This window comes from Lagenorhynchus albirostris, chromosome 3 (genome assembly GCF_949774975.1).
Source record: "Lagenorhynchus albirostris chromosome 3, mLagAlb1.1, whole genome shotgun sequence".
Taxonomy (NCBI): domain Eukaryota; kingdom Metazoa; phylum Chordata; class Mammalia; order Artiodactyla; family Delphinidae; genus Lagenorhynchus; species Lagenorhynchus albirostris.
The window spans coordinates 30,273,015-30,299,749 of record NC_083097.1 but is presented as its reverse complement, the minus strand read 5'-3'; the positions used below and the strand labels follow the sequence as shown (position 1 = coordinate 30,299,749).

General features: G+C 34.0%; 1 protein-coding gene across 1 annotated transcript in view; it reads right to left on the bottom strand.

Moving 5' to 3' along the window:
- NIPBL (NIPBL cohesin loading factor) overlaps positions 1-26,735 on the bottom strand; it is a 192,209-nt gene that overhangs the window by 32,710 nt on the left and 132,764 nt on the right. The window contains exons 18-32 of the mRNA XM_060146966.1: positions 26,133-26,284; positions 25,491-25,571; positions 24,929-25,029; positions 23,354-23,492; positions 21,711-21,793; positions 20,986-21,118; positions 19,779-19,922; positions 17,541-17,630; positions 16,229-16,443; positions 16,015-16,117; positions 15,298-15,396; positions 15,050-15,196; positions 12,655-12,789; positions 11,796-11,894; positions 10,917-10,970 (exon numbers count right to left, since the gene is read on the bottom strand). Of these exons, the coding sequence (XP_060002949.1) occupies positions 10,917-10,970; positions 11,796-11,894; positions 12,655-12,789; positions 15,050-15,196; positions 15,298-15,396; positions 16,015-16,117; positions 16,229-16,443; positions 17,541-17,630; positions 19,779-19,922; positions 20,986-21,118; positions 21,711-21,793; positions 23,354-23,492; positions 24,929-25,029; positions 25,491-25,571; positions 26,133-26,284 (1,775 nt within the window). The remainder of the gene's footprint in view (positions 1-10,916; positions 10,971-11,795; positions 11,895-12,654; positions 12,790-15,049; positions 15,197-15,297; positions 15,397-16,014; positions 16,118-16,228; positions 16,444-17,540; positions 17,631-19,778; positions 19,923-20,985; positions 21,119-21,710; positions 21,794-23,353; positions 23,493-24,928; positions 25,030-25,490; positions 25,572-26,132; positions 26,285-26,735) is intronic.

Below are 26,735 nucleotides of genomic sequence, written 5' to 3'. Positions count from 1 at the left end.
ACATTTTTTAATCACTTTGACAGGTTGATGAATACTTTTTGTTCTTGATTTTGATGAGATCTTTTTTTTTTTTTTTTTTTTTTTTGCGGTGCACAGGCTTCTCACTGCTGTGGCCTCTCCCATTGTGGACACAGGCTCCGGACACGCAGGCTCAGCGGCCATGGCTCACGGGCCCAGCTGCTCTGCGGCATGTGGGATCTTCCCGGACCAGGGCACGAACCCGTGTCCCCTGCCTCGGCAGGCGGACTCTCAACCGCTGCGCCACCAGGGAAGCCCTTGATGAGATCTTTTAATATCTTTCCATTTTGCACGATTTTCATTTTAGGTTTTATAGTTTATTCTCTGTCAGATTTTATTCCTAGTTTACTAGAAGTTATCATTCAAGGGTATTAAATTTTATCAACGATTTCTCCTGTATCCTGACATGATTATTTTTTGTTTAATGTTAAATCATACACACATGTGATGTTAAACCAGCCCCATGATATGCATGCATAGATATATGTGTGCATATGTATATGTAAACATATACACATCTCTATCCATCTTCTTGATGCATTTCAAAGTAAGCTGCAGACATCAGTGTATTTCCTCTTTTTTCCTTTTTTTTTTTTGCGGTACGCGGGCCTCTCTCTGTTGTGGCCTCTCCCGTTGCGGAGCACAGGCTCCGGACGCACAGGCTCAGTGGCCATGGCTCACAGGCCTAGTCGCTCTGCGGCATGTGGGATCTTCCCGGACCGGGGCACGAACCCGTGTCCCCTGCATCGGCAGGCGGACTCTCAACCACTGCGCCACCAGGGAAGCCCTCTTTTTTCCTTTTGAGATAAAATTTACATGAAATATGTACAAATCTTCAGTGTGTACTCGCCCGGTTTTGTTAAGTGTATTCACCTATATAAGTCAAACTCCCTATCAAGATAAAGGACAGTCTTTCTCCATCTTTAACTTATATCAGAATCATCTGGAGACTTTGTTTAGGTGGGCTCCTACTTCAGAGTTATGGATTAAGTCTGGGGTAAAGCCTTAGAACTTCACTTCTAACAAGTCACAGGTAATCTTGATAACTTTTAGAACCACTGATATAGATTATTACCATCACCCCTGAAAGTCCCCTCATGTTCCTCTCCAGTCAATCCCTGGCCCCCTGCAACCACTCTTCTGATTTTTTTCCAATATAGATTAGTTTAGCCTCTCCTAGAGCTTCATATAAGTGGAATCACAATATGTACTCTTCTGTGTAAGGTTTCTTTCATTCTGCATGTTTTTATTATTTACCTATGTTGCTGTATGTATCAATAGTTTGTTCCTTTATGATATGGTGTACTATTAAGTTGTATGGATACATCAGGTTTTTTTTAACCCATCACTGGTTGATGGAGACAGACACTATTTGATTGTAAACTCAGGCAGGAGAAATCAAGCTGCACCTTCAACACTTTGCTTAGAAATCTCCTCAGCTAAACATTCAATTTCATCACTTGAAGGTTTACCTTTCACAAAACACTAGAACAGAAACACAATTTAGCCAAGTTCTTTGTCACGTTATAACAAAGACTCACTTTTCTCTGTTGACTGAGAATGTCAACATGTTCCTCATTTGCATCTGAGACCTCATCAGAATGGCTTTTAACCATCCATATTTCTACCAACATTCTGTACATGATTATATATATGCTTTAAAGAGAAGGAAGCTCTCCCTATAGTTCTTCTCTTTTCTTTCTGAGCCCTCATCAGAATTGCCTTTAAATGTCTTCACAGCAATATCAGTTTTTCTCTAGTATGCACCTCAAAAATCTTCTGGTGTCTACCAACTACCCAATTCCAAAGTCACTTCCACATTTTTAGGTATTTATTTCAGCAGCACCTCACTTGTTGATACCAATTTCTTAGTATGGGCTGCTTTAACAAATACCATAGACTATGTGGATTAAACAACAGAATTTATTTCTCATAGTTCTGAAGGTTGGGAAGTGCAAGATCAACGTATGGTTGGTTTCTGGTGAAGATCCTCTTCCTAGCCTGAAGATGGCTGTCTTCTTGTTGTATCCTCACACGGCAGAGAGCAGACAGGTAATTTCTCTCATGTCTCTTCTTAGAAGGACACTAATCTGATTCATGAGGGCCCCACCCTCATGACCTAATTATCCTCCAAAGGCCCCATCTCCTAATACCATCACACCGGGGATTAAGCTTCAACATTACGTTGAAGATTCAACAAAGATTCAATCCACAGCATTCTTTGAAGAATCCTCTTGAGGAAGGAGTTCCATGCACTACTGAAAATTTATACTGTTAATCCTGTCTCCAACCTTCCCCAAAGGAACCTATAGTCTTTTACCAGGTTAACTGTGCATTGGGGGAAAAAAATTATTAGACCTTTTAGGGATTACCAGACACTGGCTCTGAACTGACACGAATTCTAGGAGACCCAAAACATCACTGTGGCCCACCAATCAGAGTAGGAGCTTATGGAGGTCAGATGATCAATGAAGGTATAGCTCAGGTCTGTTTCTCAGTGAGTCCAGTGGGTCCCTAAACCCATCCTCTGGTTATTTCACCAGTTCCAGAATGCAAAATTAGAATAGATTTATTCACAGGCTGACAGAATCCCCACGTTGGTTCATTGATCAATGGAGTGAGGGCTATTGTGGTGGGAAAGGCCAACTGGAAGCCACTAGGACTGCTTCTACCTAGGAAAATAGTAAATCAAAAACAATACTGTATCACTGGAGGGACTGCTGAGATTAGTGCTACCACCAAAGACTTGAAGGATGCAGGGGTTGTGATTCCAACCACATCCTTATTCAACTTGCCTATTTGGCCTGAGAAGACAGATGGATCCTGGAGAATGACAGTGAATCAGCATAAGCTTAGCCAGGTCGGGACTCCATTGTAGCTGCTGCACCAGATGACGTATCAGTGCTTGAGCAAATTAACACATCCTCTGGGATCTGGTGTGCAGCTACTGATCTGGCAGATGCCTTTTTCTCATCCCTGTCAAAGGCCCACCAGAAGCAGTTTGCTTTTAGCTGGCAAGGCCGGCAATACACTGCACTGCCCTGTCTCAGAGGTATATTAACTCTCCAGCCATACATTATAATTTAGTTTGCATGTTCTTGATTATCTTTCCCTTCAACAAGATATCACACTGGCCCATTACATTGATGACATTATGTTGACTGTATGTAGTAAGCAAAAAGTAGCAACTACACTAGACTTACTGGTAAGATGCGCGTGTCAAAGTGTGGGAAATAAATCCAACAAAAATTTAGAGGTCTTTTACTTCAAAGAAATTCCTGGGGGCTTAGTGGTGTGGGGTATGTTGAGATATTCACTGTAAAGTAAAGAATAAGATGTTGCATCTGGTCCCTCCTATAACCAAAAAGGAGACTCAAAATCTAGTGGGTTTCTTTGAATTTTGGAGGCAACAAATTCCTCATTTGGGTATATTATTCTGGCCCATTTACTGAGTGACCTAAGAAGCTGCCAGTGTTGAGTGGGGCCCAGAACAGAAGAAAAGGCTCTGGAATAGGTCCAGGCTGCTGTGCAAGTTGCTTTGCCACTTGGGCCATATGATCTAGCAGACCCAGTGGTGCTTGAAGTGTTAATGGAAGACAGGGATGCTGTTTGGAGTCTTTGGCAAGCCCCCATAGGTGAACTGCAGTACAGGCCCTTAGGATTTTGGAGCAAAGGCTTGCCATCCTCCATAGAAATAGCTCTTGGCATGCTACTGGGCCTCAGTAGATACTGAATGCCTAGCCATGGGCCACCAAATTATCATGCATTCCGATCTGTCATGAACTGGGTGTTTTCTGACTCACCAAGCCATAAAGTTGGGTGTGAAAAGCAGTACTCTATTATCAAATGTACGTGGTATATACATGATTAGGTCAGAGCAGGCTAAGGGGCACTTGAAAAAATGGCCTAAATGCCTGTGGTTCCCACTTCTGCTACACTACCTTCTCTCTCCCAGCTTGCACCTATGGCCTCAGCTGACCATGGGGAAGACCCTAGGGTCAGATGACAGAGGAAGAGAAGACTTGGGCCTGGTTTATAGATGGGTCTGCACAATATGCAGGTACCACCCAAAAGTGGACAGTTGTAGCAATACAACTCCTTTCTGGGACATCCCTGAAGGACAGTGGTGAAGAGAAATTTTCCCACTGGGCAGAACTTGAAGCTGTGCATCTGGTTGTTCACTTTGCTTGGAAGGAGAAATGACCAGATGTGTGATTATATACTGATTCATGGGTCATGGCCAATGGTTTGGCTGGATGGTCAGGGACTTGGAAGGAACATGATTGAAAAGTTGTTGATAAGGAAATCTGGGGAAGAGGCATGTGGAGACATCTCTGAATGGGCAAAATCCATGAAAATATTTATATCCCACATGAATGTTCACCAAAGGGTAACCTTAGCAGAAGAGGATTTTAAAAATCAAGTGGATAGGATGACCTGTTCTGCAGATACCTTCTCTGAGGATATCAGCCTCTTTCCCCAACCACTCCTGTCATCACCCAATGGGCTCATGAACAAACTATCCATGGTGGCAGAGATAGAGGCCATGTATAGGCTCAGCAACATGGACTTCTACTCACCAAGGCCACAATGGCTATGGCTACCACTGAGTGCCCAACCTGCCAGCAGTAGAGACCAACCCTGAGTCCCTCATATGGAATGATTTCCTGTGGTGATCAGCCAGCTACCTGGTGGCAGGTTGATTACACTGGACTGCCTCCATCATGGAAGAGGCAGCATTTTGTTCTTACTGGAATAGACACTCTGGATACAGATTTGCCTTTCCTGCAGGCAATGCTTCTACCAAAACTATCTCCTGCGGACTTACAGAATACCTTATCTACCATAATGGTACTCCCAACAGCATTGCTTTTGATTAAGAAACTCACTTCACAGCAAAAGAAGTGTAGCAACGAGCCCATGCTCATGTTCCCGACTATTCTGAAACAGCTGACTTGATAGAATGTGGAATGTCCCTTTAAAGATTCAGTTACAGCACCAGATAGGTGGCAATATCCTGCAACGGCTCAGGCAAGATTCTCCAGCAGGCTCTTATGCTCTGAGTCAGCACTGATACATGGTGCTGTTTAGTCCATAGCCAGGATTAGTCCAGGAATCAAGAGGTGGAAATTTGAGGGGCATCACTCACTATTACCCCTAGTGACCCATTAGCAAAATTTTTGCTTCTGTTCCATCTACTTTATGCTCTGCTGGCTTAGAGAGAGGTTCTAGAGAGGGAATGTTTCTACCAGGAAACACAACCATAATCCCACTGAACTGAAAGTTAGTACTGTCACCCAACTACTTGTGTGCTCCTCATGCTTCTGAATCAACAACAAAGAAGGGAGTTAGGGTTCTGGATGGAGTGATTGATCCTGACTACCAAGAAGAAACTGGAGTACTACTCTATAATGGAGGTACGGAAGAGTATGTCTGGAATACAAGAGATCCCTTAGGCCATCTCTTAGTATTATACCAGCTGTGATCACATTACCAGTTATAGAAATAAGGACTTCAATTGCCATGAGTATTTCCTACTTATTTTGTCATGAATACATTTGTGTGTGTGTGCGTGTGTATGTGTGTGTGTTGTGTGTACAGAGGTGGGGGAGAGGGAAAGTGAGAAAATATCTTTCTTCCCCACCCCCCGCTTATTCCTTTATCACATAACATAAAGTGTACTGACTTCATATCATAGTATTTAAATGTTGTTAATCTGACATCACAGTACTTAAATTATGGGATATCAAGAAGAGTAAACATCACTCAAGGACTTCTTCTGGGGGAGGGGTTGGTGCATTTTTGGTTACATGCATGATAGTTGTATCATGTTAGGTAGAATCATGACCTTGTTATTGTCTTTATTTGGAGATTTAGTATGGTTTAAGTAGATGTATATAGGTACCAAGTTAACAAAGGGTAGAACTGTGATGGTTAATTCTAAGTGTTAACTTGACTGGGCCAAGGGATGCCCAGTTATCTGGTTACACATTATTACTGGACGTGTTGGTGAGTAAAGGTGGTTCTAAATGAGATTAGCATTTGAATCCGTGAACTCAGCAAAGTAGACTGCCCTCTCCAATGTGGGTGGGGCTGAATAGAACAGAAGGTAGAGGAAGGGAGAATCCAACCATTTTCTGAGTACTTGAGCTGGGACATTGGTTTCCTCTCACATTTGGACTGGGATTTACGCTATCAGCTTCCGTGGTTCGGGCCTTAGGACACAGACTAAACTACATACTAGGGGCTTTTCTGGGTCTCCAGTTTACAGACAGCAGACTGTGGGATTTAAGAACCTCCATAATCACATAAGCCAATTCCTTATAATAAATCTCTCTGTCTCCCTTTCTCAGTATCTTGTTGGTTCTGTTTCTCTGGAGAAACATGACTAATACATGTCCCTTCTGAGTCAATCCCTGACCCCTGCAATCACTCCTCTGATTTTTTCCAATACAGATTAGTTTTGCTTCTCCTCGAACTTCATATAAATGGAATCAGAGTATGTACTCCTCTGTGTAAGGCTTCCTTCATTCTGCAGTGTTTTCATTAACCGTCCATGTTGCTGTATGTATCAGCAGTCTGTTCCTTTATGATGTGGAGCACTATCAAATTGTATGGATATATCGGTTTCTCTATTCATTCACTGATTGATGGCAATAAGAGTATTTGATTGTAAACTTCAAGAAGGAGATCTTGTTTTGGACTACAAAGGCCAGGAACAGATGAAATATAGTTTATTCAAGTTTTTTCATTGCCTGCATTTTCTTGTAAACTAAAAAAAGGCTGTAGTCTTAGATCATAAACGATGACAATGAGTGGCTCTGTAAAATTAATTTTGTGTACCCACCATAGGCTATGACAGTGGTTTAAATTAATTGAACCACTTTTTAGAAATAAAAAAAATGTAAGGACTTTCACGATAGAACTTTTTCTTTCACATACTACTGGAAAAAAAAATCACAAAAAAGCTATGAATTCATTAAGTTATAAGGGAATTGAATTTCCATACATTTACAAAATGTGTATATGTACTTAGTGGACAGAGTTTGATGCCTGTGTAAATATGAAGCTATTTCATGTAGTACTTCAAGTTTGCCTAGGAAATCATATTCCATGAATTGGGAATCACTGATCTATACGAAGCCGACCCAACATAAAACTAATAATGAGAAATATCTGAAATTGGACAGAATGGAATATGTGTACATGAATCCATGTGGAAACAGTAAGAGTGCTAATTATTTTTGATTCAAGAATTTCAAACAATTCCAGTAGTCCCTTCTATGTATCCGTCCCAGCTTCTCTTAAAATTTATGCACAGTGCTGTTACAACTGCTAAGAGTGGTTATACCTCCATCAGATGTATTTATATAAATATTTTTTAGTTTTCTTTATTTCATTAAACTAAACTCTGCTAGTCTAATGACTGTATCAGAAAGTCACAATGTCATTTTGGTAAACTAAATTGTTGGCAGAAACTAAAGGAGGAAAGCAATGAATAGGGAGCAACAGAAAGCAATGCACTAAAAGAGGACTAGAGAGTAAAGATATAAAGAATATAAAACTACTAAGAGATTATAAATCTAGTGTTCTCTTTTCTACTTTCAACTTGCTAATAACACATAGGGATATTATCTTAGATTCTTTTTATTAATACTAACTAATGACATTTCTGATAGCTATACTTAATTCTTACTTTAACTTTTATTACAATTATCACATGAAACGTTGTTGTAGAGTTTTCTAGGAATTATGCCCCTTTGGAATGGCTGACATAAATATAACTAAGACAGTCATAAGGCTCTATAATATAGAGCTAATTATTTGACTTAGGAGGAAAAGGATGTCAAATATATCATGTAAAATTATAAAATGGAAGATGACTGATGAAGAGAGTCGAAGATATTACAGACTGGATAACAGAGGCAAACACCATGAGGATGCTTAAAAAAGGCATCTTAAAATTTTTTTAAAAGCAACATATTACTACATACTACCAGAGGGCTAAAGTTAAAAAGAATGACAATACCAAGTACTGGTGAGGATGTGGAGCAACTGGAACATTGCTGGTGGAAATGCAAAATGGTTCAGCCATTTTGGAAAAACAGCTTGGCAGTTTCTCACTCACCACATGACCCAACAACTATGATCACAGGAATTTACCCAAGAGAAATGAAATCACCTATCCCCACAAAAACTTGCACACCAATATTCATAGCAGGATTATTCATAATAGTCCAAACTGAAAACAACCCAAAAGTCCATAAATTTGTGAATAAAGAAATTATGATACATCCATACTATTGACACTACTCAGCAATAAAAAGGAATAAAACATTAATACACCAGCAACATTCTGCTAGTTAAAAGAAGTCAAACACAAAAGACTACATGTTGTATGATTCTACTGATATGAAATTCTACAAGAGGGACAACTGTAGTGACAAAAAGTGAATCAGTGTCTTCCAAGGACCAAGGGGAGAGGATCAACTACAAAGAGGCACAAGGAAGCTTTTAAGAGTGATATTCTTTACATCACTGTAAATAATTACTAAAGTTAATCAAAATGTACACCTAAAACTGGTGAATATTTTTGCATGTAAATTATGCCTCAATAAAATAATTTTGATTGATTGTTAAAAATATTGCTAAATACAGTTTTATTACTAAAAGTATTATTAAAAATAAAAAAGTAAACAGACTTAACAGATAGTAAATTGTTGACATAATCGAACAGAAAAAATTACTCATGATAGATTTTTAATGGTATATGTTTAGTGAGCTACAGATAACAAAAAAAATCTTAAACTGTATCCAGTAATCTTACTCTCAATATAGTAGGGCAAAGCAAATAGGAAATTATGTCCATTTCCTTGGAAATAAGATTTTTAGCCTAAAGGAAATAATAAAATCAAAGAAGCAGAATCTCATAATCTTAAATTTGAATTAAAAATATCAATACAGGGCTTCCCTGGTGGCACAGTGGTCGAGAGTCCGCCTGCCGATGCAGGGGACACGGGTTCGTGCCCCGGTCCGGGAAGATCCCACATGCCGTGGAGCGGCTGGGCCCATGAGCCATGGCCGCTGAGCCTGCGCGTCCGGAGCCTGTGCTCCGCAACGGGAGAGGCCACAACAGAGAGAGGCCCGCGTACCGCAAAAAAAAAAAAAAAAGAAAAAAAAACAATATAAATTCTTGATTTATGTTTTTCTTTCTAAGAAATATATATCTTTTAGCTCTATCCTCTGAAAAGGCCCAAAGCTATGATAACCTGTTAGCAATGAACATCCACAGCACCCAGATTATTCCCACCAAAGGGATTCATGGCTCTTTGGAAAAATGGTTGATTTCAGGTTTGGGACAGAAAATGTATAAGTTGAGTCTGGGGCATCTTTTAGAGGCAGAAAGTAATCAGGCTACAAAAGAATAATGAGTTTATACCAAAAAGATACAAGATCCATTTGAAGGGACTACCACTGGGCAAACACGGGACAATTTGAGCTTCAAAAAGAATTATGATTGCAATAAATTAAAATACAGAGATACAAAAATCTTTTAGTTCACACTGATATTGACAGGAAAACTCATTATTCTGAAACTTGATTAAGTAATGGAAAAGAATAAAGTATTTCTCCTGCCCTTCCTGTACAAACTATATTTTACAGTAGCCAAATATTAGGACAAAATTCCTCTTTAAAGAAGAATCCTTGCTAATTAATATGGAATAAATAAAATAACTAGAAAAAAAATCAGTATTTTGCAACTTCTACTGAAAATAATGAATCTAGGTAATGATCATTTAAAACCAGTCCTGAAAGACTGTATAACAGATGTACCAGGCAATCAAAATCACTGAAAATGTAACAACCAAACATTATGTGCCTCTTGATGTGAGGCAATAATATTTAGCATTGCCTGTGAAGTATTTCTGTCTATACTCCTAAAACTGAACTTCAGTATTAGTAAACCTCTAGATCTAACTTAAGAGTTCACAGAAAAAAACGGTGGACAGAGGAACAACTTAAATGACACCAGAAAGAAGAGGTCTATGAAATCCAGAATGTGGGACACTCTACAGGAAAACATGTAAGTGGCATGAAAAAAGGAGTAAAGGGTTGACTATTATAGACTAAGACTTAAGAGCCATGTCAACCAAAGCAACTGCAAACCAACTATAAAAATACATTTTTGAGACAATCAGGGAAATGTGAACATCGACAAGGTATTAAATATTAGGAAATAATTTTATTAATATTTATTTTGATATAGATGATAAAGATATTCTGGTTATTTTTTAAAAAGTCATTTCTGTTAGAGATCAATACTAAAGTATTTATGGGTGAAATGATACAAAGTATGGGATTTTCTTTAAAGGTATTACAGCCAAAAAAAAAAAAATTAAAAAAAAAAAGATGGGGGAGGGATAGAGATAAACAAGATATTAGGAAAGTGCTAACAATTTTTGAAGCTGGGTGATGGGTACTTCTATCTATTTGAAAATTCTTAAATAAAAAAAATTCACATTTCAATTTACAAAATTTTTAAAGAACACTAATTGTGGTTTAATCCTGCACTACTATAGGAAATTCTACATATTTTATAACATGTCAAATAATGTAAATATATATTTAATGTAATCTATATACCTATTTATAGATCTCATGTCTATCATCTAGATTAAAGGGATAAAAAAATTATCTAGAAGGATGGGAAGACAGAATATCAATATTAGTGATTTAGAAAACTTACTTGTAGCAAGCAATTGAACAATTCATTAAACAGGGATATTAACCAAAACATTCAGCTTAATATATTGAAATAAATTTTCCCTACCACAAAGTATATACTTAAAAAATAACTGAAAAACTTCTTTTAAATCATAAAGTCTACAAAAACTCACGTTTTGAAGAAGTTGCTCAAACCAGTCATAGCCAGTATCTCTGCATGCTGCAACCTAAGGGGAGAAATGGTGAAGCTATCAAAGTTAGAAATTTACTTTAAAATATACTTTTGCTATGCTGTAGCCTCAAGTATATAAATATCCAAAGTTCTAAATTAAAAAAATTATTTTTAGAGTAAACTATTTTTTCAGTGAGCCAATAATTTGCCATGTTAAAGAACTTTATTCTAAAAATATCTTAGAAGACATTCAAGAAATTAATGTATTGAAATTTTAAAAATGGTATACATTCTGAACAGTATTATTGAATCACATACTATCAGAAAAATCTGTAAGGTCTAAAAACAATAAAAATGGAAATGTTTGCTTCTTATTTTCCTTCTAGGTAGAAGATTTAAAGACATTAGTGAAACAGAGTTGATCATGTAATCCATAATATAAAATTTCTTATGTTCAAAACATGAACAGTATTCTGGGTCAAGAAAAATTGAGGCTTATGTGTATAATTAAACATAATGAAACTAATCTTAATTCATGTTTTCTGAAAAAGGTAGAAATTACTATCTCATTTCAGGTTGCTATCCATGGGTTATTGTTATCTTTTTACCCACTTCTCCTTTCCCTTTCAGTTTTCAATCATTGGAAGAATCTGGAGAATTTTAATATCAGCGCTTAACTCAGTGGATGCCAACAAGTGGGGCTAGGTGAAAACAACACTCTCATCTTATTTGCATCCCTTGAGTACATCCAGAAATATAAAGGAAGGGATGCAGTAGAGAATAACCAAATATCTTGTCATTGTCTCTCCCTTTGTAAGACAAGGCAGACCTCAATGAGGTTTGCATCCACAGGGACCACCCTTGTTCCAGTCCTTCTTACCACATCAGTGATATTTAAAATTTTCCTTGTCATTGCTTCTTTGTCATTGTGTGGAGTTGGAGTAAACCAGAGTTTTTGGAATGTTTCATTTACTAATTTCTAGAAGAAAGAAAAATTTCAAACTAAGTAACTACAACGAATGTGGCAAAATTCTTAACCCCCAATTCTCATTAAAGCCCAAAACAGAACTATTAAAAAAAAAAAAAACCTATAAATAACTAAACAAAACACAAATTACCAGAAACTACTGGTATGACATCCTCAGTTTTTTTTTTAAATCAGCAATTAACTTACAAAAATTATAATATTTTTCAACTTGGCAATGATTTTAAATGGGTAATACGATGCCTAGTATAGAACTTCTGGAGAGTACACATTCAAATGCTTTTAATCAAACTAAAAACACATTTTTTCTACTTTTGGGGGAGAAGTTGTTAAAAAACAAAAGAAAAAACCCCCAAAAGAAATATGGGACAATCATATATACGTAAATTCACTAATGAACTCAGGATTAAACTTTCAACAAAGTATTTACTAATTTAGAAAACCAAGCATATACCATTTGAAAATCAAAATAAATTTAACTTGATAATAAACTACCTATATACAATGCAATCTCTACAATGATATTAAATATTATAATTGCTAAATTGGTTAAGATCAGATCTTATTAATTAATGCAAGATCTAGAAATAAAAATATATAAGTATGTCTTTTTCTTGAATTTATAATCTAAAATGATGATTCACTTTAAAGTATATATATGTAAACTAACAAAATTTATATAAAATAAACATTTAAATTATTTAAAACATTAATTAAAAAATGAAATTTAAAGTAGTCAACATTTTTATCTCACCTTAATACCCTCTTCATCATTCACTCTGCGAATCATTTTTACACACATTTCTGTAATTTTTGGAAATGTTGGTTGTTCAATACAGATGTCTCTTAGAATCTTTATTACCCTTTTTCTGACACTGATACCAGTATCCTAGGAATAGAAAGGTATTTTAAACATCAGAAAAATTGAGATGCTTAGGTGTGGGAAATTTGGTAAAATGAAATCAGAAAATACCAACAAGCAGTATATACACTATTTATTAACATGATAAACATGGTCTATATATTTCCTTTTTATATGCTCTTTTATTAATGTTACTATAAATTTAAATTATTTTATTATGTTGTCTTTGCTTTTAAAATATATCTAATACATGGAAAAATACGAAATAGCACTGAACACAAGACTGGAGTATAAGCTTGCCAAAATTAAATGGGATAACAAACATGGAACTTTTAGGACAGTATCTGGCGCTTAAACAGCATATGAAGTATATTTAACAAAAATGTTTAACCTAACTCTTTCAAACCATTGTCACTATATTATGATTTATAGTAAATATAAGAAACAAAGGAACAGATTAAATGAAAAAAACCATGAGGAAATAACAATACTGGCTTGGCCATTATATTTTATTTTTATTTATTTATTTTTTAATGATATTTTCCTTTTTTTAAAAGATTTTTTGATGTGGAGCATTTTTAAATTCCTTATTGAATTTGTTACAATATTGTTTCTGTTTTATCTTTTGGTTTTTTGGCCCCAAGGCATGTGGGATCTTAGCTCCCTGAACAGGGATGGAACTTGCACCCCTGCATTGGAAGGCAAAGTCATAACCACTGGACTGCCAGCGAAGTCTCTGGCTTGGCCTTTTTAAATTAGTCAATGTCATGGTGGATATGTGTAAAAAAGAGCTAGAGAATACTCTACATAAAATAGAGATGAGGGACTTCCCTTGTGGTGCACTGGTTAAGAATCCGCTTGCCAAAGCAAGGGACACAGGTTCAAGCCCTGGTCCAGTAAGATCCCACATGCTGTGGAGCAACTAAGCCCATGTGCCACAACTACTGAACCTGTGCTCTAGAGCCCGCGAGCCACAACTACCGAGCCTGCGTGCCGCAACTACTAAAGCCCGTGTGCCTAGAGCCCATGCTCTGCAACAAGAGAAGCCACTGCAATGAGAAGCCCACACACCGCAATGAAAAGTAGCCCACGCTTGCCACAACTAGAAAAAGCCTGTGTGTAGCAACGAAGACCCAACTCAGCCAAAAATAAATAAATAAATTTATATATTAAAAAAAAATAGAGGTGAAATATTGTGGTGGATACTTGGCTGTTCATTGTAATATTTTTCTTTAACTTTACAAGTTTTCATAATTAAAGCATTTTTAAAATAAATAAAAAGCATTCAACAGTTATTGTGTAAAATTATTTCCATTATGCAATTTAGCAATTGTGAAAATATTTTAGGATACATTACTAAGGTAGACACTGTCAGAGTTCATTATATCTGAAAATCCTGAGGAGTTTGTCTTTCACTCTTGAAAAGAGTGAGGCACTAAAATGGAAAAAATTCTTCCACTCTTTCCTTAAAATTCTTTGTTTCCATCAAGATTTTATGCTAGTTGAAGATGAAATTATCTGTAACTCTCAGTCCCACTGTATTCTAATGCTGGGCTAAAGGTGATAAAATAAACTCTTATCATTTCAGAAATACCTAATCCTGTACCTAATGCATCTCTGTTGAGTTACAGAAGAAATCAATATGTCCTCAGTGGGTGGTATGAAAATTCTACAGATATTTTGTAATGCCAGTGTTTCATTTTTTCATTCTTTCATTTTCCAGGGAAATACTTCAGGGCCAGAGAATTCAATGACATAGAAGAAAAGAATATCTTAGAATAGTGTTTCTTAAGTTTGGTCTTAAGACTCAAATGACTTTCTTGTTTAACTTGCAGGTATCTGAGCTTGTCATAATTCAGCTTTCAGGAAACATGCGAATATACATAATGGCCAAAAATACTGTCAGACACCGAAGTTCTATACCTAGTTCTCACTGAAACAATTCTTCCTGTTTATATATGTACATATATAATTACTCTAGATTCCTGTCCAAAATATTTAACTATGCCATGTAGCTCCTATCATTTACTAATTGTAAACTGGCATAATCAAAAGGCAAGAGTAACTGTAAAAAGGAATCCAATTTTTGCCAATGATTTGTTTTACAATATTGAGCAGCCCTCCTCTTGAAATATGTTCTTCTTTAGAAAGCTGCTATAGTTTACAGATTAGGTAATATAAATACATAATTGATATCTACATTTCTAGCTTAACATTTTTAAAAAGTGACATTAGGAAGGCAAAATTATACTCATAAATTACAATAAAAATGACATAACAAACATACCAATATTCTTTCAATCAGCATATCATAATACTGCTCAGCAAGCTGAGGTCGACAAAGGACAAATCGACCTAGTAATTCTACTGCTGCTTCTCTGACACTAGTGGAGTTATCCATCAATCGTCCATGAACTCCTCGCTGCATATCCAGCTAAAGAAAAATAAAGAAAACGTAATTTATACTAAGTAGAACTAATATTTTAATTTGAATAGAAAACTCAAATAAAAAGAATCATCTGTGCTCCTCTTTACCCTTGCCAGAATACTGGGGTCTACAGCAACAACCTCAGATAAACACTTCATGGCTTTTGTTCGAACGGCAATTGCATTTTCACCAAGAACTCGAAGGATCTGCCAAGCAAATATTGACATTTTCATCAATTTTAGAACACATAACATTTAACAAAATATAGAAAGAAAACATGCAAAAAAATTAAAATAAATATCATACTCACTTTCCTTTAATTTTTATATAAGTGAGTAAAAGATCTGTTATCTTACTGATCCAAAGCTTTAACTTAAAACATGGTATGGCATTCTATACTTTAGGGACTTTCCTTTATCCTGGCATTCTCAATTAAACCTGTTTTTTATTGCTATGCTTCATCTGCAAGAACCTGTAGCCCCACTGAAACCTTCCTATCTGTAACTTTAATCAAGGGTATTTAGTATCATTTAAATAATAACTTGGAATTGAATATTTTTATAACATCAATCACTCTACCTATATACCATCACTCTACCTGTACCATACAGATACATATCCATTTATCTGTAAAACAAGAATCAATAGGTAAAAGGCATGCAGAACAAAGATATTTTAACAAATATGGAACACAGAAACAAATGTTACTTTCATGATTTTTTAAAATATCTGTTCTCAACAATGAATAGACATCATACTCAAACGCAAGTAACCAGAATTAGAAAAATCAATTTCATTGTATAAGGAATTCTGGTCCAGTTTACCTGTGTCAAATAAATATCAAAGCTCTGGGCAAACGGCCTCATAGAGGCCAAGTATCGAACAATCAAACAAGCATCATCATAGTCCACAGTATCAGAGTTCATCCTGCAACAAAAAGTCATTAAATTTTAATTTATTTAATTTTTTTGTAAAGTAGGTAAATAGATATCAAAGAGATAACTGAAAAAGTAAAGATGTTTTCTCTCTGGATCTTACTTTAATGTGCTGAACTGAGAAGGTGTGGTTTTGATAATGCTCCTAAGAAACTTTTTCCGATTTTCAGCTCGATGCATAATTTGACCAGTTGTCTCAACTTCCTTTGCGTGATGTGTTCCTTCAGATGATTCTTCATCTTTTTGTGATTTCATCGCCTTTTCTGTTTCCAGAGTTGTATCACGGAACCACTGGGCTATATAGAATTTACGAGAAAACTGGAAAGAAATTTGGTGAGATTTGAGTTTGATGAAATTAGTAACAAAATTTCCAACCTACTGATAAAGTGTTCACAATCAGGAATACAAATATCAAGGTTTACTTTAAAAAAATTTCCATCAGATAAAGACAGATTTTAAGAAAGCTAGAACTTTTAGAATATCTAAATGATAGAAAACTTATTATTTTACTTTGTCCTAACAGTTATATCAATGACATCAAAAGATAATTTTATAAACACAACTGTATTAAGTCTACAATACTACTATAACTACTTAACTAAGGACGGTATCACACAACGAGTTAGTAAAATTAGAGATGATGGGTCAACTAGAAAAGTTTAGAACACATGGATAAAATGCTGAAGGTAGAAGACTCTATAGTTATTTTCAAAATTTCACCTTACTTCTTCAAGAAATACATAGCCAATTATTATTGAAATATATTAACACTAAGGTACACCTATAATCTGTTCCTTTTAATCTGTTCCTGTTTATTTTTTCACTTTTATTGAGAAATAATGGACATACATCACTGTATAATCTGTTCCTTTCCACGGAGACTGAAAACCTGCAGTAGTTGGCTGAACAGCTTAGTTATCTCCAACCACTTTAGATGCATAGCCCATCAATTAAAAAAAAAAATTAAAAAGTGCCCCAATATAGTGTATAAATTTTACATATAAACTTCTTTTACTAATATTCTGGATACCTAATATATAAAAAAACAGAATTAAGGATTATAGTTAAAAATAAATATAGATATAAAATTCTAATATTCTTTTTATATGCTAACAGATCATCTCATGCACCACCTGGACAAATGATCTCACTTGGTCTCAAAGATAACCTATGGAAAGATTTCTAAATATTTCCCATGTCACACAATTTTAGTACACTACAATATCTGTACCAGAATTCCATTTAAGACAAATCATTCCATAATCATTCTTTTTCGTTTAGACTATCATGTACCCGTTTTATAAATCAAAATTCCAATACAACTTTCCTCTTCACAACACTTCTCAATTTTCTTACAGACCAAGTTTGAAACAAACATGTAAACTCTCCAATAAAAAGGGAGAATAGAATCCTACCACTAGTGAAGGATCAGTCTCAGTGTTTTCATCCAAGTAATCAAGCAATGCTTTTTGCAACTGTTGGATTTCATCTTCTCCTCCTGAAACCTACAAAATAAACCAAGTAGTAACGAAAAAGATATTACTAATGTTTTTTTAACAAATCATCCAGTTGCACATACAAATCTGAGGGAAAAATCTGATAAATGATAAAAATATAAGTATAGGAAGAAACAGAAGAATACTATTTTTGAAAAACGTTATATATCGATAGCTGAAGTGTACTAATAGCTGAGGTTAACCTTTATTTTTATGAACTACATGTTAACTTTCTTTAAAGAAGCTCGTAAGTAGCTGACATAATAATTATTAGAACAACATGTATGTAAATCTTCAGAGGTAGGAAGGTCTAGCACTGGTTTTCTGTTTGGTAAGAGATAATTCCAAACTTTTAATCTAGTAAATGGAAACTCATTATTGCCTGAATTATTATGTGTTACAGGTGTCTTTGGGATATTATTTTAAAAAAACATTCTGAAAGGGAAATATTTTTATTTGCAATTAACATAAAATAGTACTTTATTTCATGTAGGATATTAAATATACAGTAGGTATATTTGAGCTGTGCATTTGATCTAGAATCAGAAAGGGACTGAGTCTTTGGTTCTGTCAAGAACAATACAGAAGGAGAAATTAACTCTGAGTTGACATTAATGTCTATAGCTTATTTTCTGGTTTACCATGTGAAATGCCAAATATATGGTTAAGAATATATCTAAGTAGAAAACAAAGATTAGAATAAGCTATGTTCTTGGAGTATAGTGAAATGGATACATTCAGAAATTAGTCATAGAACTGTAAACTAGTACACTGTAAAGTTCCAAAAGTTTTTCGGAAGTCTGTCAAGAGTCATAAAAATATTTACCAAGGATCACTCCCCTCAAGTTTTACAGTGTACAGTACATGGTTGTATGTGGCAAATAAGAGGTCCTAGGTCTACTCTCAGAAATACTGAAAATCACCTAGTTACCATTCTTCAATGAAAGGAATCAGCAATACTTGGAGAAATGGCTGATTCCAGGGCTGGCACAAGGAAAGTAAAAGATGAGTCTGAAACATCTTGGGCCACAAAGTCCTCAAGGAAAGATGGGAAGATATCAAAAAGATACAAAAGGCAGTTTAAAGGGGCTCCCACTGGTCAAATCTAGTTCAATTTGAGTGCTACAATAATGACAGCAACAAATGATAATCTATCAAATACAACAGGAATGGTAATATTCCATTAAATGGTAGTATTATATTAATGGTAATTTCTTGCTTTTCATAGCTGTACTGTGGATATTTAAGTGAGAGTTCTTGTTCGTAGAAAACATACACAAAGCAGTGGTTCTCAAACTTCAGCATTCAACAGAATCACCTGGAGGGTCTGTTAAACCAGACTGCTTGTCCCCACCACCAGAGCTTCTGATTCAGTAGTTCCAGAGAGAGTCCTGAGAATTTGCATTTCTAACAAGTTCCTAGGTGATGTAAAAGTTGGTGCTGCTTGTCCAGGGAATCACACTTTGAAATTCAGGGGTCATGGGGGCATCCTGTCTGCTCAAAATGGTTCGGAAGAAAATAAAAATGCATATACAGATACACATGTGTGTGTATTTTGAAAAAGAATGATAAAGCAAATGTCAACCACTAAGGGATCTGGGTGAAAGATTAATGGGAACTTTTTGTACTAGTCTTAAAACTTTTCTGTAAGTTTAAAATTATTTCAAAATACAAAGTATAGTAACAAGAAAAAAAAATTAGAGGCATTTGTCATGGCCAGCAATGGATATGGTTATGGACATTAAAAAAAGAAAAAAGAGTAGAAAGAAAATGAAAACATTGTGCATGGTACAATTAGAGATTATTTACCTATCAATTTTCTTAAGTAACTTTTAGTATTACTACCATCTCGTCCATAGTTTAAAAAAAAAAAAAAGGTATTGTTAAACCAAATAGAAAAATAGCATCATACATTCATAACAGTAGTTCACAAAAAGAAAGTAAATTAAGGATTATATAAATCATCTGAAAGTTCCTGTTACACATAATTCACCTTATGGTATAAATTTTCTCAGTGGAGCTTTTGAAAAAGCCCATTTTTAGGAGTAACATTTTATTCTGAATCTACAAAATAAAATGCAACACTAACAGAAGAATATCTAAAAAAAGTACTTAACTATTACTTATCCCCCAAATTCAAATTCTTTATCTCAATACCTGTTTTAAAATTCGTTCTATAGACCCTTGATCCATTTTGCTTGTAACAGCATCTTTCCTCAGTCGTGCAGCAACAGTTCCAAGGTAATCAAGAGATGCCACTCTTAAAGCCATCTCTGTTGACTTGTTACTGAATTGATGAACCTACACATGAAAAATAATTTTCTTTTAATTTAACCGATTTATACTATTTTTAATAGCAACTTATAAGTACCAAATCTATGTTGTATTATTTGAAAGTTAAACACTTTTTTCCCCTGTGATATTGTTCCACAAAGTAATTGACTTTTTAAAAAATTTTATTCTATTTTATTTTTTTGGTTTCACCCCAGAGCGTATGGGATCTTAGTTCCCTGACCAGGGACTGAACCCAGGCCACGGCAGTGAAAGCCCAGGATCCTAACCACTAGGCCACCAGGAAACTCCCAGTAATTGCCTTTTGAGTTTCTGGAATTTTTAACATTTTCATTAAAAAAAAAATATATATATATATATATATATATATATATATATATATATATATATAATTAAACCTTCCTAATAACACAGTCACTTTCTTTAAATGTAGGCTAAACTCTATAAAATGGGATTATTACTGAGTAAGAATTTGTTAGGCTGGAATTCTGATGCCTATGAAAAATTATCTTGGTTTCAGAATAGTATTAAGTTTTCCAGCTGACAAAAAGTAAGGTCCCAAAAACTTTGTAACAATTGCACAAGTCCAAATGTAGTCTAAAGATAAAAAGAAAAATCACAATAGTATTTCTTTGCATTTCCCTAATACAATATTACATTAGGACTAAAACGTGTCATGTTTTTAGAAATACTCTTAAAGATGACAGAGTTCACATTAATCAGTTTCATGCTTTGAAATGAATTAACTACAGTAACTTATGACTCAGTGTTGAGATGCTTTTAACTAACAATACCTCCAAACAAAACAAAACAAAACAAAAAACAACAACAAAAAAGTTTTTTAAAGCACTGTTATCTTATGTAATGAAATGAAAGCACCGAAAGTCACAACATTTCAAAGTTTCTACGAGGTACTGACAGTATTGTGTACAGTTATGCACATGCAAAAATAGAGATGCAATGGTCATATTTCCTTACACATTTTTAAAGAATTCATCATCTGTGAATCAGAGTACATCCTCATTATGTTGTCTTCTAGTAATCTAATAATCTTTAAATGCTATACTCTTACCAACAGTCTCCCTAACAAACTAAGGAGTAGTTCAGCAGCTGGCCATTCAGGCTTATTGACTGTTGAAAGAAGGTCTTGAACAAAATTTTCAAATAGTGGTCTGTAATCTTCTTCACCTTGCTTACTACCACATCTGTTCAAAGATAAATAATGGAAAGGCTGTGAATTTAGGTGACATGTTCACCAATATGACTAAAACTTTGTTAACTAAGTTTTCCTCTTCTCTCACATCTAAACATGGTATAAGAGAGTACATTAAATAAAATATGGTTTAAAATGAATCTGTTTCTCAATCTTCATTTTTTCCCCCTACTACAGGGAATTCATTTATTGACATTAACATAATTTTCTGGTAAGTGTAACACATTTTAAATAATGACCACTGTTTTTCTATGAGATTACTATAAATTCTTATGAAAGCTAAGGAAACCTCTCTCCCCAAACTTTCCTATTCAATTAGAAAGTTCCAAAATTCACAGAAAAAAAATTATAGAATTTCAATCTAGAACTTTTAACTTTGGAAGTTCAACATATGAGCGAGTTTATAAAATTTTAGATTTTTAATATTCTAATTTCCTCATTTTAAAGATAAGGAAATCAGGGGTCAGGGAGATACAGTCAAGGTTCAGATTATGGCAGGAAGTTGGATTAATCTTTTACATAAAATAAATGAACTATTCTCTATATGGCGAAAATAAAAATCAGATTATGTTAATTTTACTCACTTTTTAAGGAAGATGGAAAGGAAGTTTTGGGCTGTTCGCATGGCTGTTTCATAAGAATTGGTAATGACAACATCTTGGTCAACCTATAGATTGAGAAAAATGAATTTATACAGATATAAGAAATAACCTACAAGTTATTTCAGTTGCTATTGCCATGTTATTACTGAATATAGGGGCAATACATTTAAATACTAAAAATCTTAACTATTAGATATAAAAAGAGAAGCTACAATTAGCATACTAAATATATTTCAATACTTCATAAAAACTAAATTAAAATATTGACAAGAGTTCATTTTTATTTATTAAAATATGTTAAGAGTGACAAATGTGTTTAACAAATGAAATATCAACAGTTGTTTATCATGATCAGAACAGTTCTGATTGAAAATATCAACACAAAAAGAATTTCAAAAAAAATTCCAAGCTCAAAGTTTATGGAATGCTAGAATACTAAAAAAATTCAACTCCTTCATTATAAATTTAAAGACCAGGATATAAATAGTTAATTCAAAGTTGTGGAAACCCGAAAAGTGAATAAATATATGAAAAAGTTCACTAGTAACCAGAAAAATGCAAAATAAAACATGGTATCATTTCATACTAACCAGACTAGGCAAAATCAAAATGTAAGAATGTAAACTAGAACACCACTTTAGTGAGAAAACTGACAAGTTCCAGTGAAGTTAAAAGTGCATGTACACTATGATTTAATATTCTATTTCTAAGTACATCTAGAGAAACTTTTGCTTCAAGTTGTTGTATGTCATATATGATGTGTTTAACCTAAATCAAAAAGAATCTAGCATTAGTTACATGTATTAAAAACAATGGTGAGTGAAAAAATTAGCTGTAAATATGTCACTATATCATTTATGTAAATTAAAAAATTCTGTATCAAATTTATACAGATAAATAAATAAATAAATGGACGAGATAAACATTCACCAATGGTAAGGAAAAAACTAAAAAGAGAACAGTGAGATTAGGAGAAGGGGAGAACAACAGGGACCTCAACATTTTTGATATTCATTTTATACTTTATTAACCAGTCACTTTATTATTACTATACACACAGCCACGACTATAACAGAATTAGGAAATAAAATTATCCCTCTTTCTTTTGAACTTCTTTGAGGTAAAACTATAAAACCTGGAAAAATTTTAAGTGTTGATGGGTAAGAGCTACAAAGCCAAAAGCAAATCTTAGCTATGAGTTATTCAATAGTGAGGGCATAAACTCATTTTCTGCATGAATTTAACATTAATTATATTAACGATTATTTACTGTATGTGATTATAGATACTACATATTATAATTATAATATTATTCACTTTCACATTCAATATCTCACTTGAGTCTTACAACTTGTAATAGTAGGCTTGTTAGGTATTATCATCCCCATTTTATAGCTGAAGAAACAAACTCAGAGTAAAATGATTTGTATGTTTCATGACTGGTGGATATAATAGTCAGGATAAGAACGCAAGTCTCCTAAAACTTAGTTTAATGCTCTACAAGGATCTGTAAGCCCAGTCATGAAGCCCTAATTAAGAACTTCAGTTTTATAAGAATGGCAGAGAATATAGTTGCTTCCTCCTACAAAAATACACAGTTATAAAACTTACAAATGATTCCTTACTTTTTTATTTGAGTCCTCTTCTGAATTAGAGTCCTTCTCTGATGATGGTAAGTGTACCACACACTGAATTAGTTGTAAAACCAGTGCTGTAACCATCTGAATATACATAGGCTCTCCATCCTTATCACTACTGTTTAACCTTTAATGGAGAAGAAAATATTTAAATCTTACAGAGTATGAAGAGAATTTCATTTTACATGTCATCTATGATCTGAAAGTTTCAGGATGCTTTCTTTACCAATATTTCTAGGCATTGTCTTTACTGCTTATAATAGTATCCTTAAGTCTAATTATTTCTAACTTCTCAAAAAACCAACTAAATGCCTATGCATAGATAATTAAAATAGTCAAAGGAAAAATGCAGTATTTAATATAAAATTCTGTACTTTATATACGTACTGCAGATTGAACAATTATAACAAAAAATATCAATATTTTTCAAAATGATTTTTAAAATGAGAAGTCTTCAGGATTTCCCAATGCCCAGGCATTCTGGTATTCATTTTCTTATTAAAAACTGCTACATAGTCAGCTCCTGATCATATGTTAGAGTATGAGTGACATAGAATATAAAATAATCTATGTTATAGAATATTTTATGACATAGAATATAAAAAATCAAATTTTAAATCTTTTTGTTTAAAAGATAGTTAAAAACGTAAGAATTCCTTTAGATGTTGATAGCTTTTCTTCAGGTTTTAATGGACAATAGATGTTTATCAATACACAGTCTAAAAAATTAAGATAAAAACAATTATTTTACAGAAGACAGCCTTCAAAGCAATCTAAATATAACCCTATATGCTAGGTCAACACATTTAATCAGCCAGGAATATTATAATGATAGTTATGAAAATCATGATGATTACCTATGCCAACAAAGGCAATAATGCTGACCACAGCAGTGGATAACATTCCTTAGTTACTCTGTGCTTAGTGATTAAGAGCGTTTAATTGTCATGACTATTTTCTATACTTCTGTTAGAGTAATTTTTCAGCTCTCTTTTAAAAATATTATGTAATGACTTACTACTGTATAAAGGATTAAGTTCAAGTTCCTTCGTAAGGCTTATAAAATCCTTGAACTGCCTCTGACTCTGGAGCCGTATTTCCTATTGCTCTTCTCACAGGCCAATAGTTCTTAACCAGGGATGATTTTGCCCTTCAGAGGACATTTGCCAGTGTCTAGTGAAAATTCTGGTAATTGTAATTTGAAAAGGTGCATTTCTTTTGGTATCTATTAGGTAGAGGTCAAGGATGCTGCTAAGCATCTTACTATGTACAGGACAGCACTGCAAAAAAGTATTATCTGGCCCCAAATGTCAATAACGCCAAGACTGAAAATTCTTGCCACAGATCTTTACACTTGAGAATCACTGAACTTTTAAGTCTCTAAAATGTGCATTGTTATTTCTCACACCTACGGTATTCTTCACGCTGTTCTGAGACTGAATTGCCTCTCTTTTATTTGATCATCAAAATAAAAATCAGACAGAAATGATAAAGAATTAAAATATGATGGCTACAGTACAATGGAGTTCTTCATTATACTCAGACTTTGCTATAGTTAGTTACCTGAAGTTCCTTAAGCTCCTCTTGCTGGTAGGTAATCTTGCAAGTGAAGTAAAAATTTCTTCCAAAATTAACTGCCTATGTTTTTCATATCTTGAGAATACCTATTTAGTAATTATAAGATTCCAAATTTAGTTTGTTATAATTATTTGAAAATAAACAAAAATGATACTATACCATGTGATAAAAAATATTATCTGCCATTCAGAATGAAAATGTTTTCATCATCTTCGATGGCAATGACTTAATTTGCTCAACTTTTCTATGATTAATTATGACATTCTTGTAGAAGTCATAGTATGCTAGTTTCATCTAGAGGAATATGATATCTTGGGTATGAAACGTAAGCCAAGATTTAAATGATTTAAAATAATTGATTTTATAGTAAATATTAAGGAATTAACTGAAATATTTTTAAATATTTAGAAGTGTTTGAAATCTAAGGCATACTAAAATAGTCCTCACAGAAAACTCAAATCTGCATTAGTTTTTGCACATTTGGACTGAAGGATACCACTGTTATTTTTCTGAGAGATAACTAAAAATGTGAAGTGATTATACTTACTGCAGTGACTAACTTAATGGCACACAATTGTAATTCACTGACATTTTCCACAAAAAATGGTGTTATTCCCATTGATGATACCTGCACAGACACAGACAGTAATCAGTACACATCTGTAAGAGATTTCAGTAACATTCTGCCTTACTAAATCCCAAAGCATTCATAAACTTCTGTAAAACAACGAGAGCATTTTCTTTTCCCTCATCAATCAGCACCTAGTTTTTCCTTTTGTTCCCTTTCACCCTCAAGCAAATTAGCACAGACCTTCCTTCATAGCTGCCATTCCTCTGATTTCTAACTTCTGGATTGATAAATGTCACAGGAATGTAAAAAACAAAAAATAGTTCACTGTTCTGCAAGAAGTATCCTGACACATTTTAAAGGAAATGATCATTTATCTTTCAAATAATTTACAGTTTAGAATTTATACTACATTCACCTGTCTTCTGCCCCAAATGTTTCTTTTTAAAACTTCCCTAGGCTCTTATTTCTTCCATTTAGATATAAAATACTCTGAATGGAAAAAATTAACATAGTGCTGGTATTATTGAGTGAGCGAGGTTATACTGAACTCAATTAGGTCCCTTATTCTCCTTTATTTTTTTGGTCTAGAAATATGGAAAATGCTTGAAAAAAACTTACCTGAAGAATTGTTGTGTCTGTAAGAAGCTGTATTTCTAGTAGTTCTGATAAGCTGCTAACAATGTCACAAACTTTATTATAAAGCATTACTATTACTCTTTGCTTATGGGTAGAACATTTAGCCCGTTTTGCCTTTGAACTTAACAAGCCTCCTAAAATGAAAAAAAAATCAAAACAAGGAATATATCAACTTTTAATAATGTTTATTAAAAAATAATAAAACCGCTTTCTGAATTAAAAGAACACACCTTTTTTTCCCCCCTATATAAAAATACAACCTGGCAAATAAAGCTGTCTATTTATTAAAAGAGAAAATTATTCTTTAGGGAATATTCAGTTAGAAAGTCAACATTCTTATAACAGATAATTCATGGTACATTTCAGTGGCTATTAAATTCTTGTATCTTAAGGATTACTTTATTTCTATTTTTTTCCACTGACTGGAGCAGGATATTAAGATTATATTTCCCTTGAAATCAACTTGCAATAATTAAACAACAGGTAATTAACGGTAGGTATTCGTGATCCAAGTTTGCCCTCCTCTTTAAATGTATACATGTTAACATACATGACTCATTTATAAAGATTATAAATAAGAGAAAG